General features: G+C 44.5%; 3 protein-coding genes across 4 annotated transcripts; 1 reads left to right on the top strand and 2 right to left on the bottom strand.

The window, feature by feature from the left end:
* Positions 1-254: 254 nt before the first annotated feature.
* On the top strand, positions 255-5,482 carry LOC119393872 (protein KTI12 homolog). The gene is made up of 8 exons (XM_049416401.1): positions 255-455; positions 574-625; positions 689-741; positions 1,319-1,374; positions 2,245-2,324; positions 2,384-2,549; positions 3,466-3,547; positions 4,897-5,482. The coding sequence occupies exons 1-8, from the start codon at positions 314-316 to the stop codon at positions 5,022-5,024; spliced, it is 759 nt and encodes a 252-aa protein (XP_049272358.1). The 5' UTR covers positions 255-313; the 3' UTR covers positions 5,025-5,482.
* On the bottom strand, positions 4,858-19,100 carry LOC119393870 (U4/U6 small nuclear ribonucleoprotein Prp3). Of its 2 annotated transcripts, none has more exons than XM_049416400.1 (9): positions 18,763-19,100; positions 17,270-17,668; positions 16,306-16,418; positions 14,479-15,088; positions 12,160-12,259; positions 9,080-9,193; positions 7,457-7,650; positions 6,616-6,659; positions 4,858-5,170 (listed from the first exon to the last, which is right to left on the bottom strand). In XM_049416400.1, the coding sequence occupies exons 1-9, from the start codon at positions 18,905-18,907 to the stop codon at positions 5,021-5,023; spliced, it is 1,869 nt and encodes a 622-aa protein (XP_049272357.1). In that variant the 5' UTR covers positions 18,908-19,100; the 3' UTR covers positions 4,858-5,020. The 2 variants fall into 2 exon arrangements, with proteins under 2 accessions (XP_049272357.1, XP_037516980.1); XM_037661052.2 differs by having other exon boundaries at positions 16,306-16,399; positions 17,257-17,668; positions 18,763-19,099.
* An 835-nt stretch (positions 19,101-19,935) lies between these two features.
* Positions 19,936-20,871, bottom strand: LOC119393869 (thymidylate kinase). Its single transcript, XM_049416399.1, has one exon. The coding sequence runs from the start codon at positions 20,815-20,817 to the stop codon at positions 20,119-20,121; it is 699 nt and encodes a 232-aa protein (XP_049272356.1). The 5' UTR covers positions 20,818-20,871; the 3' UTR covers positions 19,936-20,118.
* Between the last annotated feature and the right edge of the window lie 842 nt (positions 20,872-21,713).

Below are 21,713 nucleotides of genomic sequence, written 5' to 3'. Positions count from 1 at the left end.
AACAAGAACACGGCAATATAAGTAAAATTTATCATAATTATTTAATTACTTTTTGATTTTTGTACTTTGCGTCTCAGACAAGTTTTTTTTTTTTTCTGTGCTTTAGACACAAATCTTAAAGGCTATGCTTTTATGTAATCTTTGGAAGCCAGAAGTACGTCATGGACGCCATGTTTTAAACACTGCTGCGTTTTTGTTATGTTGTTTAAGTGGTTTAAGGTCAAGACACATTCAAGTCGTATCCAGATGGAGCGCATGTGTTGCTAGTAAGCAGCTAGTTGCGGGTGCGACAAGTTGACAAAGTACGTGCACAATGCCACTCATAGTTATGTGCGGACTTCCTTGCAGCGGAAAATCAACGCGAGCGCGAGAGCTGAAGGAGCGCTTGAAGGGAACGTGGCCAGTCGAACTTGTCTCGGACGACGAAGGACTCGCACGGAACGACGTCTACACAGGTGCGGCTAGATGTTTCAGGGTTTCTGTGAGCTATTTAAGCACGCCTTCTCGGTAGCATGTCGTAAACAAAAAGCGTCTGTTCAAAATGTAGAACATGACAAATGCATGTCGTTACAGATGCGGCACGGGAGAAGCAGTTGCGTGACCAGCTAAAGTCGGATGTGGCACGGTTTGTGCGACGCAGTTCCCGCTATAATGGGATTCCAGGTGAATGACGGTCCCCTCTGTGCAGGTTGCTTTCGCGAGACCGGCTGGTGATACTCGATGCTCCAAACTATATCAAAGGTATGACATCCCACTTTTCAGAGATTGCGAATTTCACACGACGCGTTTATACTCCGGCGAACGTTAAACACAAGCAGGCTCCAAATTGTGGAAATAAATCTGTGCCTTGTACTTAAAAATTTGGCATCCACTAACCACCGAACAGACTGGACCAGCAGTAACAGACTGGATTCCAAGAGAAGGCAAACGCGCGATGGGAAAGCAGAAAGTTAGGTGGGCAGATGAGATTAAGAAGTTTGCGGGTATAACGTGGCCGCAGCAAGCACAGGACCGGAATGATTGGCTCATCATGATGAACCACCGACCCTTCTGCCTCATTTCCTCGACTAAATCAACGAAAAACAGCTGTGTGCTGTTGGGTACAATGTAATGCACCATTAGTGAGCCATCTCGCTCCAAGCATGCTCGTTTCGTAAGCAATGGAGAGACTGAGCATATTGATTTCCACATCCTCTCGCACTGGGATAGATATGGGAAGTTTCGGAGCAAGTTCCTCTATACTGTTACAGAAAATAACATAGCATTTTCTCGCTTTGGTTATTCCAACTTTCATCTAGCCTGGTATGTATGTTTGCAGGCTACCGGTACGAGTTGTATTGCCTGGTGCGTGGGGCACGGACCAACCATTGTGTGGTAAGTATCCTGTATGGTACGTACAATCAGGCAGGAATGAAAACCAGTTGCGGAGAAGCAGAGTGAAGCATCACTCGCATTCCTGCAAGTGACCTATGCATAAAAAAGCAGAACGCTTGGTTTCAGCACGAGTGTGTCTCAGGTTGGACATCCATGTCATGTCTGTGATTGTATGAGAGGTGCGAACGCTTGGTTTCAGCGCAAGTTTCGGTCTCTGGAGTTCCAACATTCGTGTCATGTCTGCGTGTGTTTTAAGTCGAACCTCTCTGTGCTGAGAATCAACATAGAAACAACCTAGCATCACCTAGCTAAAGCCTAGCAACGACATATGAACAACAGTCATCACCTGTCTAAGGCCTAGAAACAACCTAGAAGCAACCAGATTAGTCTTCAGAATCGTCCAATTTCGCTGTTTCAAGGCTTGCACAGCTTAGTGCATGCTTTGCCAATTTTTTCTAGTGTTTGTGTTCCGTCATGGCTACAAACGGTGCTGGCTAACACACCCAGTTTTACATGCACAGAAATTCCCAATAAAGTGGACGGGAGGATAACTGCCGCTGTAGCTGAATTGGTAGAGCATCGGATGTATCATCCAAAAATTGTAGGTTCGTTCCCTACCGGTGGCAAGTTGTTTTTTCACCTACTTTAATTTATTTGCATATTTACCATAATTACTGTGCTAGTTACATACTACATATGTCTCCTATGATTTCCTTGGCTTCATTGTCTGTTGGTTTCATTAGGTTGTATATAACTAAAAAGCACGAGCCCTTGATCAATTCCCCTTCCTTTGTTCCATTCAGTAGTTATACAGCATGTGCTGGCAGCAACTGCAAAAGGTGTGCACATCGGCTCTTGGTCTTTGCACAGGTGCAAGTGCTGGCTACTCAGGACCAGTGCAAGCAGTGGAATGCAGAGCGACCTCAATTACAGCAGTACACGCTGGAGGTGTGGGCGAGCACACCACGTGGCTGGCCTGGCATCCTGAAATTTTATTTATTTCTCTCAGGATGACTGCGTTGGCTGAGAGACTTGAGTCGCCCGATGCGAACAACCGCTGGGACCGGCCACTCATTCAGTTGTCCTGGGACACTGACGATGCAGAGGCTGCCAAAGAGGTTGAGAACGCACTGTCGGACCATCAGCCGCTGCCACCACACCGTTCCACACAGAACGTAAGGACAATGCCATCTAACTTCTGTTTTAGAGGGACACTAAACAGAAAAACAATTTCACTGATATTAACAAATCGCCCTTCTGCGACACCAAAATCACAACTGTTAGTGTTAGGAGACTTATGAAGCCACAAAACGCACAGAAAGGAAATATGGGTAGCGAGACCACCTTTCAAGTTCCCGCATCAACTTACCATGACATCATGGAATTTGACAGCATCCATTATGGGGTCCACATAATTATTTATTGGAAAAAGTTATTGTGTTGTTCCAAGGGCTAGAGAGAGTTAGCATTGCAAGTTTCAGAAACTTTCATCGAGTCAATATGGCCAAAATACAAAAAAGGGTTGAAATATGCGAATCGCTCTTGGTAATAGTAGCTGGGATTTTATGTGCCTGAACCACGATATGATTACGAGGCATGCTGTAGTGGGGTATTTGGGATATTTTAACCACCCGGCAGTAGCATAGCCAGAAATTTTTTCCAGGGTGGGTGGGGTTGAACCCCCCCCAACTCCCTGGCACCCGGTGTTAACACACACGTCATGTCACACAGACACTTGTGCTCTTCTATTTCAGTTTGAAATTCAAGAATAAAACTTTCACCTTTGCTTTCTCTTTTAATAATGAACCTACATTTGTGAAATGAGCAATAGTTAAATAATAATTCATCGTTCTAAACATACTTTTAAATTAGTTGGCACATTTAGGCTTTCTATATTAGCTTTGTAGTGCCTGTGTATATTCTGTATGTTATTAAATACATATTTACAAGCCTAGATGGTGGCATTGCTTAGTTTTTGGAAAGATTGTCTCATTTACACCTGGGAATCACAGGCAGATAGTGCAGCACGGAGTAATTCATAAGTGCACGCATGCCTTATTCTAATAAATGCTTCATGGTCACCTTGTACAGGCACCTTTGGTTGCAGACCTCCACGAGCGCGACCAGTTGACACTCAACTTAGTGCAGACGATGCTGCAGTCTGGTGACCCAATATCCTTTTGCTGCAACTGAAAAGTAACCTTTGCCAGGGGCTGCTAGCTTCACTGACCACCTGAACAATAATTTCACTGTCAAGAACAGTTCATAAAGGCTTCGTAAACCAGTCAAAGCTAATGAGGTCCCTTATTTTGCCTTTTAGCACGTTTTTGAATTCAACACTTAGACTGCCTGCAATAGTAGCAGGCATGAATATGAGCTCAAAGAAACAATTTGTTAATTATACTGAAATGAATGATGGCTTTGCAACATTTCTTGAGTGTGTGGCTGTTCACACTTTCCCTCCAACTGTTGTTCCCTCTAATACATAATTGCAAACGCAATCAGCGGGTCCTTCTGCAGCAGATGTGATAGCCGAGATATCCAGGCAGCCATGCTCAGCAGTACTGTATTCTTGGTAACCCTTTGCTCACTGATCAGCAGAGTACCATCCTTCACTAGACCGACTAACAAATTGAACGAGATCCTCTTGTGCTACACAATACAATAAAGAGAGCATAGGTTGAAAAATGCTAACAGTGCACCCTGGAGCTCTTTTTATGTTAATAGTATCTGAAAGACAATAAGACTAAGTCATGCAGCCGTGGACATGATGATAAAGCGGAGGAAGTGCAGCCTTTATTTAAAAACACAAACAAGAAAAAGACACTTGTGTTCCTTCATGGAATTTTGAGGCAAGGTATTAAAAGTGATGAAACTTGTACTAATGTAACACGTTCCAAAAGCTGCACTGAGGCCCATAGGGCTCCATCAAAATGAGGGTGGGGGGAAGGAGAATGGGTCCTTTAACATGCACATAAATCGAAGTATGCGAGTGTTTTCATGTTCTGCTGCACAGGTATATGTTGCTGCATATTAAGCCCAAGGCCTCACACACATCAGCATAGTTCCATAGCCTCTGAGGTAGACAAGAACAATCAGAGAGCCATAGAGACATGTATAGGGGCTTAGAAAAATTTCATTACAGGTGTATGCTTAGATTGTCTGGGTGGCCTAAGTGTATAGCTAAGCAGCACTAGCTGCAATTCACGTAATTCCTTAATTTTTAGGTTTTGCAATGAAGTCAGCATCACTTGTTCCATGACTTCGACCCTGTTCAGAAGTCCTGCGGGGAGCTTGAGTTATCACTGTTAGTTACACTGTCATGCAACATGGCCCTAAATTACTTCTAAGACAGGCAATTAGCAACAGTCAGAAGCTTTTAGGACTACCTCTTCAATTATAACTCTGTAGCATGTTCGATTTAGAAAGAATGAGACAGTGCAGTGTTGTAAATGATGTTGTGATGGATGCAAGAGGAACTTCTGCCCCCATTTTTATTGTCCTTGACATGCCACCTGCACACGCTGCCACCTGCTGGCAAGCTGCACAGGCTGCGACGGCAGTTTTTGGCTTGGAGTGGGACACAGCCCCTGTCCGAACTGCCACAGCTGTTCAACCAGTACGTCCGGAGTGGTGGCGACCAGTGCTAGGCGTCGGCTAACTCCAGTAGCGTACTGCTGTACGCGAGGTCCCAGTAATGCTCCACACCGTGCTTGCGAAAGTGTTCCCTGGCCAGCGACTCCGTTGGGCACACCTTGAACTTGAGCTCGCCAAAGCTCCGCGACTTGACCGTTCCCTGCAACACATCAGGATTCCTCGCTTGTTGCAAACAGTGGGTGCACCCTTAAGTATCCTTAATATGCTGTTCCAGTCTTCCCGAGACTACTATGCTGCCTGAGGTGTTGCTTTTGGACAGTGACAATGATGAGGCATCTTGGGCAGTCAGGAAAAGCAAATTGAGGAAGTCAATCTCCAAACCAGAGTGAACAATAGGCATGTGCACATGCCTGGCACATCAGGGCTACAGGGGCCTCTATTACTGCAAGCCCTGGTGCCTTTGATACACTAATTTAAGTGTTATATCTGTAATAAAACGGCTTACGGGGAAGATGACTGAATTGTAAGTAATAAAAGTAGGTTTGTGCGAATAGTAAATCTTAGGTTCGAAGCGAATAGTGATTTGGTTGAATAATTTCAAATCGAATTCGAATAGTATATATCACATGTAAAGAAAAGTGAGCATATTTGTCATGACCCAACTAACCTGCACAATATCTTTTTTAAATTGAAACAAGGCATGTGCAAATGTCATTCTTTTTGGTTCAAAGGAAGTGGAAGCAACTTTGAATAGTAGCAGGATTTGACTTTTGGTAGAATGCAAGTGATAACCTGTAAAATATGTTACGTTTCAAAATTTACTAGGAGCATGTAAGCCGCTATAAAAAGCCTTTAAACTTAAAAAATGATGAACCGATGTGAGGGTGTTATGTTCACTTAGCCCTGAAGTGGGGTTTCGCGGCAGTGCAGATTTTTCCTGGAAAGGTGCATTCACGGTATAGCACCCCTCCACTGCAGTGAAACCACCTTTACAAGGGGAGTTACATGCGGACTAATAGACACCTTTCGTTCATTTCGAATACTTCGAAATTTACAATTTAAATTCCAATACTGTAATATTCATTCGACTATTTGAAGCGCTCTAATATTCTCACATGCCTAAATAGATGTTCAGAGGTCAGTGCAAGGACGTGAAGCCCGTACTGTGTACAGGTGGGACATTTGGTGTGTAATGACCCAACAATGAATATGTATTTAATTAATTACTACAAGACACAATGTAGTACTAACATTAAAATGTCTCTCATTGATATGAGCATGCAGCAAACATTTAGTTTTAATGGATATCAGATACAACGAAAGTATTTTCATGTTGGATATGACTTCTTTGTAAAAGGCCTTGACTGCTCATGTACTTTGTGTACTAAGGGCATATAGGGCTTGTGCTGTTATGCAGCATACCACTAAATGATACGTTTCACACACTTAGCAACCAACTTGAAGATTATGCTGAACAATTATTTTCTCTTGCTTGAAAGACGTCTGTCTAGCATACTAAAAGGTATTAGGTACCACTTTCACAATTTTTTTTTTTACTGAAGACTCGTGTACTATAAATGCATGCCTAAAGGCTCCCTTCTGGGCCAATGACAGCTGTACTGCAAAGCATTTCAAGGCACTTACCTCCCAGACAAGCTGACACTGATTCTTCTCTGTTTTCTCACCTTCTGCAAAATGCATCGATGATTGACTGGTTTCAGTACACTGCACTAAAGTTGCTATTTTTGAACATCGAAAGTCGTGGTGCAAAACCACATTTCTGATGACAGCATCAAAAGTTACAACTGAATATTCTGCGCTTTTACGTGATAAAACCATGATATGACTATGAAGCACGCAAACTACATGTGCCTAAAAATGCAGATATATTGCGCAAACTTTCATTATAAAGAAAACATGCAGTAGAGAAGCGGTTCCAAGACCCTGTGAGAAATTAAAATGTCAGTACAACTGGGTGTCCAACAAAGGCTGCACTTGTAACTTTACAGCTGTGTTGCCAAGGCACGATCCATAAAGACGCAACAGATATTCAATGTCAGCAAGATGTCTGCTTGCCAATGTTCTCCTTTCTTTTTGTCTTGGTTCATTTGCGCATGCAACGAATGCGGCATTCCAATCAATTCTGCTTCTGTATATCTAGCACTACCACCATACACTACCACATACCCTGTTAACTTTTGGTACCACATGTTTGCAGCCTTGTTGACCCTTTTCATAAGTACAGTAGACTCTCAAACAGAACCCGAAAGGACCAGGCAAGCATCTTCCATTTAACAGGAGTTCCATTTACTGAGAGATGAACAGAGGTGCAGAATACAAGCCCGAAACTAGTCATGTTAGAGTCAGTTGTACCATTTAAGCAGCAGTTTCATTTAACAGATTTCCGTTTATTGAGAGTCTACTATATCTTACATGCTGTATATTCCGTCAGATTGATGCAGCATAGGCACAAAAAGAAGCTTGCCTCCTTGTATGGTGTCTTCAGACCACTTGATTCGACTGAGCATGAGGCGGCGGTACTTGCTTTGTTGCCGAGGGCCCCCCTCGACCACCACGAGATTTACATTACGGTACAAGACCACGCAGCCCGTTAGGAACAGCTGCTTGGCGTTCATCTCCACCTTGAACTTCTTTGCGGGATTCATCAGGCTTAGCACCCTGCATGAATAGCAATGGATGTTTCTGTAAATGATATAGTGCTAGAAAATGATAAGATAAAATGTTAAGAGAAATGGTAGCATTGGATTAATAATAAAAGCAAGGCAGATGATACTTAGGAGCATAAGGAAAATTGAGCAGGCTGTCCAATGTCTGATCATTGGTTAAAGGGACATTAAATAGAAACAATGAATCGGTTTTGATCGATAAATTGTGCTTTGAAAACTCTAACGTCGTTAATTTCGGCATCATAGGTTTATTAATAGAGGAGAAAATCAAGTTCAAAGTTTCATTTTTAGATTTCGCGCCGAAATCTCCCCGCGTGACGTCACAGATTTCAAAGTGTACTTCTCGTATTTCGGCGCCATTGGCTCAACAAAATTACCCCAAACTTCGTATGTTAAGTCTATGACGCCCTCAGAAAACAATGCACTTCATTTTTACCGATTAGGAACTACGTAGTCCCTAGTAGGCGCCGTCAAAACATGTGATGTCACGGCGAATGGTGCGGAAACTTCAAGATGGCGTCGCCACTTACATTTTGCTTTTGCGCGTTTTCTCGCTTACTAAGCGTCTTCTCGCGGCAAGCGTGGTGTTTTTCGTATCGTGAAAGAGCACTTTACTAATATGAGAAAAATCGTTTTGCTCTTTAGTGTCCCTTTAACGTAATCAGTGCCAAGTAAAGTAAAAAACAGAAATCTCTGGATAATTATTACTCTTTGTCATGAACATCAAATAGCTGCTAATTCTGATTATGACTTGTGATAAAGCGGTGCATCTATGCATCAAGCACCGAAAGTTCAATGGAGATGCAAGCTGACTACTAGCATGCAACACCAATATCCATTGCCTGTACTATTTACAAAACGTTCTACTTCTGTACCTTCAAGGAATTGTTTATGCAAATTTAGAACACACAAAATAATTGAAATCTGTTTATAAACCAGATAATCGATGAAGTACAGCCATAACCATTACACAGCAAAGTAAATAAAATTCTATCCATATCTGTGTGTAGCAAATACACATGCTCATAACAAAGGCATTATAATGTAGAATTTAACTGCATAAACCTTGTATGCTTTAAGCAATTCATAATGCAACGTTTACTGAACCTTTAGATACGAGTTTCTTCTGAAAAAATACAATGTAAAAGGATATCTGGACATGGAACTTGGCTGTCCAAGGTGTAGAAATGTTGTAGTACTCATGTCTACATCTCAAATCTAAATTAACCTTCTGCCCTACTTTTTTTTTTTCAAAAACAAATGTTTTAGTACTCATGTTTAGATCTCAAATCTAAATTAACCTTCTGACCTACCTTTTTTTTTTTATAAAAAACAAGTCTTCAAGTTAGACACCCATGCTACAAGAAGTGAAACTGTTCTACTCAGTATTTTGCACAAACTGTCGATGAAAGTGCACTGACCGGTAGACAGAAACATGTACGCCCCGACTTGTATCCTCCTTGAGCTTGCGCAGTTTCTTGTCCCGCCGCTGTTCGGTGGTCAATTTCCGTGACGCATTTGCCTCTTCATGGGCCCTGCACAGACCCCAAGCAAGTGCGTACACGAGAGTCCAGACGCGATCTCAAGAAATACTTATTTTAAGCACACAGTGACGCGATTGACCGAAGTCACTTCGGCGCAGCTTCTGGAACAGCTAAAATCTCTCTTTGGAGCAGCATAACAACCTTTCGGAGCTGTTACCATGCAAATGTTTGTCTCTAAGCTTTATCAATTGTACAGTTGTACTACATGTTTAACAAAATCGATACATGCCCAAATACATGCATCTTTACTTATAATAACCCAAAAAAATGAAATGACGTTACTGCTCATAGTTTTCCTGTAGGCAGCCTTAAGTATCTTTGAAGCCGTGACCTCAGGCCACCTAGCATTTTCGCAGAATCTACGTCATATTTGTGGTTGAATATGACTTTCCCTGATGCTTCAGTTACAGTACTGGAAGTACAACCTGTATAAAATTTCTGTTCACTCTGTTTACTATCCAGAAAGGCTATTCTGATGACGTTCATGATTTCAGAACAACCTAGGGCTTCACTGCATGGTGAAGTGCCTGTGGTTGTGCTTTATGGAGAGAATCGTGAGGATCCTAGCTCATGGACGGTTGATAAAATACAGGGTTTAATAACTGGTCCTTGGTGCCCGAAATCTAATTTGTGCCCGATGAAATAATTTGTGCTCCATGAATGCGAGGCTTCGTATTTAACTTGGGTAAGTTTTCGAACACGAACTGCGGTCGAGAAACAGACCCGAGAAGCCGGAATGCTGGGACACCATGCTTACTCAGCAAAATCCAACAGTCCACAGCAGCAAGTGGTATTGTTGATAAAGTCCAGTAATTGTATGGTCAGACACAACTTGTAAATTAAGCACCCTGCACGAACTTTTATGGAAGTATATCACAACAAATAGTACAATGTTTTGTAAAACAAACTAACTATAATGAAATGGTCTATTCAAGCACATATACTGTTCAATGTAGCTTGGTCCACAACAGTTAGCAGCTATTTTACTGAGCTTAATAAAGCAATATAGTATGGTGTAGTAGTAGTAGAAAAAATTTCATGTGCGCAGTATGGGTCACTCCAAATTGTTTGGCAGGGCTGCACCTAGCAACTACTTCAGCTACATAGTACACGTCAGTATGCTCCAATGAGCACTCGAAATTACAGTACTAGCTTAAATATGGTTTGAAAGCATGTCCAGTCTTTTTTTTCTCCGAAAGATTGCAGAACGACGCCTTGGCGCACGCTCGGCGCAAATTATGAGATTTTAGCAAAAATGTAGCAGGATGTAGCACGTTTCACCTATTGGCGCAGCTATCACATCACTGAGCACAACACAATTACAATAGGCACACAGAAACAGACAAAATGCACACTGCCGAATTCCAACATTACTTTCCCAGAAATGGCCATGCTTGCAGCCATCAATGCCATGGAACAACATTCACCACATAGTACCTACATAAAACTGCACCCATAACCGTGGCAGTTGCAACAGCTACATGTATGGGTGTAGCGTTTTGCCAAGTGAATTTTGTAGTGAGGCAGTAATACAATGCAGTGACTGATCTTTGTGAAACAATAAATCCTTCAAGGACTATTACATCGTCTTGAACAATTCAGGACCAGATAGTATCACTTGCAATAATCGCCTTACTTTACTTGTTCTGTTTACTATGCTATTGACAATCACTACTACCTACTACTGCATACAGTGAAACTTCACTTGAACGAACTTCAAGGGACACCTGGAAAAAGACTGTTAAAGTGACAGTTCGCTGAACTGAAATAGCTATGTTGCAACTCGTTATCAGGAGCCAAAGAAAGCATCAGTTGTTGAAATGAAATTTGAACCCTTTTATTTGCAATGCTTCTTATTTGAATGTGAATTTCTGCTTATTTTTGATGTTTTGAAAAATGTAGTAATCTTTTGCTGCACTCGTGCATTTGGGACTGCAGTGGTCACTGTGTCCAAGCTCTCATAAACCTTCTCCGGCACAACACTCTGCTGGGCAACCAGGGACTTCACTTTTTCTAAGTAGATCAGTGCTTCTTTAGCTGAAATTCTTGGTGCTTCCTTTAGAAGGGCTGCTTTTTCTTCCTTCTTTCCTGCTTCCTGACGTAGGACGCTCGCTACAATCTCTTCTGTAGACAAAGTGGCCTTTAAATGCTTTGCTGGGCGAGTTGGTGCACTGCCTTAATATAAAAGCAGAGTGCAAAAAAAGACATGACAAGAGAGCGCCCGTACCGTCTTCTTGTCTCTCTTGTCCTGCCTTTTTTTTGCGCTCGGCTTTTATTTTAAGACATAGTGGCGCATGTCTCGAAGCGAGACCCACAAGTGACATAGTCTTCTAAATGCAAAACGCTGTCTGTACCCAGTCTGTCAGACAATTTCAGATCAGTATGACGTGAGAGGCACTGGATACTGTCACAAAATATGTTCGTAAAACTGAAATGTGCTCTGCACTAATTTCGTTAAACTGAACCGCGTTAGCATTGGGTTCAATGGCGCTTTGGCGGGGGATTTCAAAAAAGCTCGTAGAACTGAATACTAGTTAGTTCAACCGATGTTCATTCAGGTGATATTTTACTGTAGTAAATTAACAAATACACAAGCTCATAACAAAGGCATTAGTGCTATGCACTGTAATAGTAGCACTACTGTGGCCGCTAAGTCTACACGATTCTGAGCCTCAGGTATGGGCCTACATCAGATTTCACAGTAAAAGCACACCAAGGTATTGTTATCAACATGTGAAACTAAATGTATTAAAGCTCCATTTCTTTTGGTTAGTGCGCATGCTCTATGAACCTACAGCTTTATATCTGGGAATGCAATGTCTGCATGTGTTCTCTCCCTGCATTATTCGTCTTCTCAACTGCACCATGCTTCACATTAATGGCTACGTCTCAACAAGCCATACTGCTACACAAGCAGGGCAGTCTCTCTGCTCCTTATGGTGGGGTGTGCAACTTACTTTTGCCGCTTCGCCATTTGCTCACGAACGTGCGCCTCGACCTTGGTAGGGTCCTGTACTTGCTGGCTGCCCAGAACTCTCATCAGATTGGACATGCGCACTGAAAATATGCGCACATGAATTATTCACATACCAACCATATTTTCCACAAACCTGTGTGCTGAGCAGTGTTTTAAAAATATTTTCTATGCAGCAGTGATTCCTTGGTTCCCTTGACTCAATTATTGCTCACAAAAATTACAACCCCCAAATCAAGAATATGTCTGAAGAATGCTGCATGGTATTAAAGAGAATGCCAAATTCTTCTGACAAAGGCAGGACTTAAATATCTACAGAAGCTGCTCACAAAACAACCAGAAAGCACTTTACTTTACAATATTACTTTACAATATTTACTTTACAATTACGGTCGTTTTCTTTGCGCTATCAGTGCATCTGACTTGGCTCAACAGCAGAAGAACGATTCCGAGCTTCGACAACTAATCGAATATCTCGAAGGCCGCAGTCCGCACCCTCCACTAGCATTTGCGCGCTCGCAATCGTCGTTTTGTGTTCGCAGCAATATCCTTTATAAAAAGAACTTCAACCCTTACGCGACTCAACACCTGCTCGTCGTTCCATCAGCGCTACGAGCGGACGTCTTATCTGCTTGCCACGATGAGCCTTCGTCCGGCCACTTGGGATTCACGCGTACCTTGGCTCGGATTCGCCAACACTACTACTGGCCTAAGCTCATGCAGGACGTGAAGCATTATGTAAAAACGTGTCGCAAATGTCAGCGCCGTAAAGCGCCACCTCTGCGCCCAGCCGGTTTTCTCAAGCCTGTTGCTCCTCCAACACAACCGTTCCATCAAATTGGCATGGACCTGCTTGGACCTTTCCCCAAGTCTCACGAGGGAAACCGCTGGATTGTAGTCGCCACTGATTACATGACGCGATACTGCGAAACTAAAGCATTACAACGAGGCACTGCCAGTAAGATTGCTCACTTCTTCATGAAGAACATCGTTCTCCGCCATGGAGCACTAGCAGTAGTAATAACCGATCGTGGAACAGCTTTCACCGCACAGATGATGCAAGACGTCCTGCAGCTTAGTGGAACAACTCATCGGAAAACTACCGCATACCACCCACAAAGCAACGGCCTTACAGAGAGACTCAACAAAACGATCGCGGACATGCTATCCATGTACGTTGACCGAGACCACAAAAACTGGGATGATATCCTGCCCTACATCACGTTTGCTTACAACACCGCTGTTCAAGAAACTACTGGGTTCACACCGTTCCGGTTGCTTCACGGCAGGGAGGCCACAACAATGCTCGATGCCATGCTCCTACCCAACAGGTACGACATTAGTGTCGATACGAACGAATTCATCCGACTCGCGGACGCAGCTCGCAAGCTCGCATTTGAGCGGATCAATAACCAGCAACGCATCGACTCCCAGCGGTACAATGCTCGTCATCGCGAAGTTATTTACCAACCGGGTGATCAAGTATGGCTGTGGATCCCCATTCGCCAATGGGGCCGGTCGGAAAAGTTATTGCACCGCTACTTTGGCCCCTATAGAGTTCTCCGTCGCATCAGCGAAGTGAACTACGAAGTTGTTCTTGAAGAGACAGCTCATCGATCCCGTCGTTCCAAGCAGACAGACATCGTCCATGTTTCAAGGATGAAACCATTTTATCAACGTTGACTATTCGTCAAACTCTCTTGTGTAACCTTGTGAGCACTTCGCTACCGTTACGTCGTGTGTCCTGGTGATTGTGTGTGTGTGTGTGTGTTTTTTTTGTTTCTCGTAATCTTGATGTGGCATCGGGACGATGCTCTCCGAAAGGGGGGGCAATGCCACGAGTAAAGATCGCCTAGCACTGTTCTTGGCAGGCTTGTATGTGCCGCTGTCGAAAAGATGATGAGGACGAGCTCGTAAAAAAGACGATGAGGTCGTTGTGCCAGTGATCGGACCAGCCTGACGTCCTGCTGTACTGCTAGTTACAGGTTCCCGTTACAGTATCACGTGACAATATGCACACACTGCCCTTTGGGCATCTTTTAACAGGCCTTGCTATGGTCAGCAACAAAACAGCTTATGTGCAATGATATATACAAACCCAATGGAACTGTGCTCCTTAGAGCAAGATGTAGTGCAATGACTAAACATCCACATACGCCAAGTCTTAGAAAACACATAGATGTAGTTACTTGGTCCTCAAGCACATGCAAGGGCCATACTTCAGGCCTATAGGCGACATTTATGGTACACCATACATATGGACCAAGGACACAGGTCATGCAGTGCAGAGCATGCCACGCACCTTTTGGCTCAGGCGGGGGCTCCAGCCCCAGCCGGATCTTCTCTTGCTTCTCCTTCCAGGCCTCACGGCGGTTCTGCCGTCGCAGCTTCTTGCGTTCCTTCTGTGTCAGGAAGACCGGCAGCGGGGCCGGTCCCCGGGGTGGCAGGGTGGGCGCTTTCATCTGGATCGGGTGTTCCACCAGGTTCGTGACACCCTCTAGCAGATTCTCGAGTGACTCCCCACCCGTCACTACGGCGTCGATCACGCTGTCGTAGCTCTCGCCCTTGATGATAAAAGTGTCCCACCACTCCACGTCGGGTATGTCATCCTTGCCTTCCTTGGCCTGGCGCGCAGCGGGCACCATGAGCGCAATCTTGGTGGCCGACGAAATGCCCGTCTTCTTTGCCGCCTGGGCGATTTCCTGTTGGAGGCGCTCAAGCTTCGCCCGGGTCCGCAGCCGCTGGGCCAGCTGCTCGTACTTGCCCTTCTCGTGGAAGCGGAAGGCCCTGCGGCCGCGTTGTACGGGCTTCGCCCCGACCCGTTGGTCGAAGAAGTTCAGCTCTGACACGTCCTCAGTGACTTTCTCCTGGTGGATTTTGAACTGCTCCCGCTTTTGGGCTCGGATGTTCGCCTGCAGCATGTGATGTGCCCACATATCAGTGCCATTTCCAAGTTTTCAAGTAAGCAGCTCCTGGATAGACTAGCTTGCAGACAAGCCTAGAGGTGCAGAAAGTTTGCAGCTAGAGAACTTCATATTTACACAACCACAACATAAAAACTAGCAGTGATGCTTATAAAATACACTTACACGTTGCCAACATTAGACTACAAATAGAGTAGTTTTCGCCAAAAGCTTAAGAGAATAGAATGAGATGCGGTTGCCGCTTCCTGCAACAGCTAGAATGTTGTAGGCACTAGTGTTGTGCAGCGGAATCCGTACTTTGGGCTTTACCATGTCTAAGATCTTTTGTGTGTTGATAAGAAGGGCTGTACAAGGTCAGTTGATCTATTTTTTTTTTAAATTACTTTACTCAAGTTCCTTTATTGTGTGTCTGTTCTACTGTGTTTTTAATATCTGATAAGAGTGGCAATAGCAGTGCGGTGCCATGTAGGCCAGTGATAAAAGGTTGGACAAATCGAAGAACCATTGCAGTAACATTAACATTGCCACAAGTGCAGAGAACATGAATTATGCAGGAGCATGTCTTCAGAGGCCATTCCTGTGTTTCACTTGGATGACTGATAGAGCCTGGCCAGATACATGTCGTTCTCAGACAAATCTTTATAAATGAAGATTTTTAAAGCGAAGTTTTTTTTTCCTCTCCGCATGTCGTAGCATTCTGCTGTTTTCTTATTGAATATAATACTTGTGGATATATGTGTACATAGACAGATTTGGTCACTCAGTGCCCAGAATAGATGTTACAATGTGATACAAGAGGCTTAAGCATAAATATGTGTATCTTTTGTACACATTCTTTTCTCAACAAGCACCAAAGCATTCAGCCTCTTGATACAGGCAGCTAACAGCTCGAGGCAGTGTTCATGTTGTGCTACTGCCGTCACCTCGCTTACTCACACAAGGTTTGTGTCAATCAGATTCCAACATTGCATTGAGTGTGCTTGTTTTTTGTAACCACTACAAGTCACACCACCAGAATGGGTCTTTGTGCTAATGCTCTAAATTTACTGTGCCAACTAGCTGCAGCTTCTGATGTGCGTTGCCTTCCTTTACTGCACACAGTTATGAACACACTACAGAAACGAGAGCTAGCCAATACATCACATGACCAAAATTGGCAGAGTATTTTGCTGCTGCACATCTGGAATGGGTGTGTAATGTCTTACCTTAAGTGTAGGCGTGTGGTGGGCTAACTGAATTTCCCTTCCTGTTGAGTCCACTGTACGGCCCTCGGCATTTAGAATGAGGGGTGTCGGCCGGCTGCGAAGGCAAGAAACAAGTTTTTGTAGGTGGACAAAGGCTCAATGAGCCAGATCACATTTAACGCCATGTATTCGCTATAAAATGTATGGAGGTGTAGCCGGAAGAGCATATTTATACATGGATTAATTAAGCTCCCTCCTAAGCTATCACTTAATCGCTCTTCCTTCGTGGCAATATAACTAACTTTTTGAACCTCACTTGTATTATAGATAGGATTGATGCAATCTTGGCAAAGCTGTAAGGCCTAATTAGTTTAACATCAGTTTAGTAGTACTTATCAGGGGTGTAGCCAGAAAGTTTTTTTCAAGGGGGGGGGGGTTCATCCATACTTTATGTATGCTCATGCGTGCGTTTGTATGTGTGCGTTTATATATCGCAAGCAAAATTGAAAAATTTTAGGGGAGGTTTGAACCCCCCAACCCCCCCTTTGGCTACGCCCCTGGTACTTATGCACACGACGCATGTACCTGGTGGCGTAAATTTTGAGCACATCACCTTTGTGACATTAGGTGATAACCTAATGTCACCGGTCATAATGAGGAACCATGCTGCTTCTCAACATCCTGAGCTCTGCATCATATAAAGCAAACTATTACGATGACATTCTCTCTATTTAGGTTCAGCACCATAATTGTCCATTTTTCTTAGTTTCTTATAAAGCATCTAATTGTATCTCGAACAAAATATTTTGCACTGAAGCTGATCCACACTGAAGCCTAGTTTCGAATAGTGCCATATTTGCACTATTCAAAACTTCACTTTTTTATGCATTCCTTAATTCTGCTGACGTTGGCTTTAATTACTGACAACACACTTATGACAAGCCACTATGGAAGAAAGTGACTATCTCTCACGTGGAAGCAGCAGCTGGGGTTGCAACAGGCTGCTGAAGAAAGCCAGGCCGACTGCCAAGCTTAGCCTGGATCTGGGCTGTGAGCTCGGCGATCCTGTTACGACTGTCTGCAACAGCGGCGGCGACGGGCACCACAGCTGGTGGCACGCTGCCTCCCAGAGCCTTCTTGCGCTCTTCGATCATGCGCTGCGCATTGGCCATCATCTCCCGTATCTGTAGAGTGGTCAGTTGGCCGGGACTCGGCTGGCTCAGCATCGAAGGCGGCATTTCGGAGAAGCGGGACTTGCGCGGACCGTCCTCGTCTGCCTGTGACTGACGCTGCTGCTTCGTGCGGATCTGCTCCTGGGCACCGGTCAACAGCTGCTCCGCCAGTGAGGCTGCCTTGGAGTCATCCAGCAGCGACGACAGTTTCTCTGCAATCAAAGACAGCCAGCCACTATTGAACAGCTTTACCGAAGAAAACGAATTGTCTGGTAACAAGGCTACTGCAGCCATAACCACAGTCGGACAGCAGATGACTCTCAATATCATTTCTATAAAATTCACAGTCGCCTTCAACCCAGACATGCCAGAACAAAACAAAAGTTTCTGGAGTGCAAGCTCCCATAGCTTCTTACCAGCAACGGTAAGTCAATGCCTGCCCCTATTCTATTTCATAAGCAAAGCCTTGTTGGGTTGCGTCTGCCTACGGATGAAACGAATTTGCTTTGTTAATGTAAATGCTAGGTTAGTTATAACATAAGAAATCGAAGTTCCCAACAAAATATCCAGATCAGTACTGATGACCTGATATCCAATAAACGACAGTATGTTGAGGCTTCACACAAGAACAAGTAACACAGTGTCATACATCGAGCAGTATCTGTGCAGACAAAAACACAGGTTTTTCCTCTATGTATAAATAAGCCAAGGTGTTATGGTGCACCTAGTAAGAAGCCGAGGCCCGGCTTCACTTTCGGGACAGTAGTTGACACAACAGCAAGTTCTTTTTGTAAACCTCCTTCGCCAGAACTTATTTCGGGTGTGCATTCCGCCTCCCCATAAGCTCTTTCTACACCTCCAGCTAATTATTAGTGTTATGACAATGATACACATTCCTCGGCTACGTCCCACCGATGTGCAACGTAAACGCACAGCTCGAACACATGTCCCACGTAAGCAAAGCTGGTACGGGTAGTATGTGGAAAAGACATGACAGGTCTGGGAATGCCGCCACGCTGCGCGATATGTGCCTGTGAAAGTTTCAGTGCACAACCGTGCTCCGAAAGTAGCTTGTCTTGGAAACTTTCGACAATGACTACACATTCGCCGGGAAACCGGATGACACGTAGACAAAGTGGTTTACTGAACCTACTACATTTGTTGCCTCGACACCTACAGAAGGGTTTGGCGTTGTTTTAGATCACCTGGGAGAGAGCACTTAATCGCTAATCGTGAATAAATCCCTGATGAGTGGACGCAATTAACTCTCCCGTCCTACGAGCTATCAGGAGTAATACTGCCTTACTTGTCGTCTCTGCCTTGTCGAAGCCGCTTGACAGGCAGCTCACAGCAGCCGTCACCAGCGTCGGTTCCTCGAAGCCGAGAAATTTGTGCACAGTCCGGTCGACCCATGGCCGCAGCTCTTCGGCTTCCTTTCGAGTGAGGGCCATGTTCCGACTCAGTCCGGAGGACGCTGTCACGCACACATCTACAATCCTAGAAACACAAACACGACGTTCTTAACATACAAAAATATTTGAATACAGCCGTGAGACTCGAGGCTGATTCGAAAATCAACTGCACAAACGGAAACAAGACAAGAAAACGCAACCACAACGCAAACTTTCAAAACAAGCGTTATGCCACCAAACAAGCGTGTTACTACGGTCCCTAGAATATACTATTCTAGGGACCGTAGTACCGTAGTGTTACGACTGTCTTCGTCTTGTCTTGACTCTTTAACGTAGAAAAAGTGACCACTAAATCTGGTATGGCGCCTGTGACGTATTTGTGAACAAAAAAAAAAATACGCGCTTACCGTTGTTATGTTTTACTAAAATTTTTCAAAACATGTATTGATTTTTGATAAAAATACGGCTGTAAGACACGTAATAGTTTGTTGCTTTTAACAAAAATAGCTGCATGGTTGCATTTATCCACATGTATAATGTTTAGAACATGGCAGCCATTTTGTTGGCGGTTGCAGTGCACAAAAACATATCCTTTGAGATCCGCAATAAAGACTCAAAGACAGCTGACGTTATTTACTCGTAGAGCGCGTATATGTATTCCCTCTATGCTGTGGTTTGAGTTGTAGCCCCTACGTCGCCGTCTGGCGGAGACTTTAAGAACTCTGTCGAAATTTGCGTTTGTTATCTCGGAGGCCATAAAATTTGGACAGTAGTCTACTCTAGTTTGGGTAATGGGCATGTCAAGGGCATGTTGCCAAACATACGTGCGACGAAATAATTTTGCCTCTCAGTCATATCAGTCAGTCTTAAGTGAACTGTGGCACGCGGAAATTCCTAACAGCGCCGCATCTCGATGTTTACGTAGGCGTACGTTCGTCAGGTGCACACGATTTCACTTACCTCCACTCCAGTTCACTGCACCTTCGGACACGCGAAAAAATTCACGAGGTGGTGTTGTCGCGGTGCGACAGTCGAAGCGGGGGCTTTTCGCCAAGAAAAAATAAACTCAAATTTATTTATTTTTTAATGAAAACTTTCGTGAATCTGTTACATAGAGCAACACTTCATTAGAACGTATTACACGCTTCGTTTCGCTGGTATTTCATCACATCAAAACCAGTCAAAACGGACCGCAACAACGGTGGAAGCGTAAGTTTCTTCCATCGTGACCACGACGGCTACGCGGCTGTTTATTTCCACCACAACTTTCCTAGATCACCGACTCCTCGGGACATAGCATCTAATACAGCTTTGAGGACGTTAAGATGAACCGTCTCGATGCTTTGTGTCGCGTCAACATTCACCCAACGGCCAGTGCCACTATCCAGTGCGGCCAAACGGTCATAGTTCGCGCGAACTTTGGCTTGAAACTCGGCGTTCTCGTACCGTTCGTCGCCGAAGCCGTCACGAGCGTCCAGCACGTCAGGCGTCACACACATATACAAAACAACGTCCGGCTCCGGCAGCCCCATGTCGGGCTGCTGACACCATGTGAAATCGAGAGATTTGGCGGCCGTGAAAGCGACGCCGGAGTAGGCATAACGGTCACAAATTACTGTCCTCTGTTGCGCCACTGCTTGACGTATCGATTCGGCCTCCTGCCATCGGTTGGCGGAGAACAGCAGGTGAACGGCGTGATCGTCGAGGTTGGCGCCCTTTGCGAGGTAAGCGTCGAGCAGCTTGCCGGTGGCGGTAGTGCGCTTGGGGAACGCTATGGATTCGGTCTTGTGGCCCAGGCCCGCCAATGCCTCCGCAAGCAACTTGACTTGAGTGGTTTTTCCTGTCCGGTCACATCCTTCGAACACGATAAACAGGCCCCGGCGACTCGACATTGCGGCAGCTGCGTGATTCAAAACACCAAAATTATTGCGCGCGCACTTGTGATACATCGATTTAACGTCAACAAAAATAAAAGCAATGTTTACAAGCTGACACGCAAAAGGACCACAAACGTGATTTTATGGAATGAACGGAATAAAAAAAAAAATGCTTAGGGTTGCAACTTGCAAGCAGAAGTTGTTAGACAGTTTAGCTAGTTTAGCCGGTTTAGCTCCCATCGCAGGGAGCGCTCCATGCAGGAGGCGAGTCGTGAAAGCATGAACGTACGGCACCAATTAACTAAAAACGAATAAAAAGAAGTCGTATCCGGTCACACCACGCTGTTATCATATGGCCAATATGGCAAGGAGACGCGTTCCGTGTTTCCGATATCGACGAGAGTTACATTGCGTTAAAACTACTGTACGACTGTACGACAACAGCTGTGGTGGTGCCCACCTCTTCGAGGCTCGGGCGGGCGCGCTGAGCACTCTCGACTATCGAAGCCGTTTTGATTGCGCCCCCGAGACGTGCGCGCATAATTTAAGCACAAGCATAATTTAAGTGCCATCTACCGTGAGATGCCTATCACCATATGTCCCATACTGTTTGTTGCTAAGTTGTTGCGGAGAAAACATGGTAGTATTATTGTAGAAAACATTATTTTTGGAAGCACCGTAACGCAGCGTGCGAATAGAAAGGATATTATTTGAAATAAGCACGTACGAAAGAATATTTTCCACACGTGTGCAGTAACTCACTGCGTTGTACTTTACTTCTAGTGTACTATTTAAAATCGTTCTTTCTTTCGGTACTTAAAATCTGCAGGCACTCCAGCTCGCTGCAGCGACACCTATGGACCTCCGTAGCAACCATGGGCTCTGGTTGCCTAGGCGACGAAAGGGAAGTCCACCGCGCGCACTACTACTCCTCTTTGCTACGTCGCCTAGCGACCGAAACCGAAACA

This window comes from Rhipicephalus sanguineus, chromosome 5 (genome assembly GCF_013339695.2).
Source record: "Rhipicephalus sanguineus isolate Rsan-2018 chromosome 5, BIME_Rsan_1.4, whole genome shotgun sequence".
Classification (NCBI taxonomy): domain Eukaryota; kingdom Metazoa; phylum Arthropoda; class Arachnida; order Ixodida; family Ixodidae; genus Rhipicephalus; species Rhipicephalus sanguineus.
This window is presented reverse-complemented; position numbering and strand designations above follow the sequence as displayed.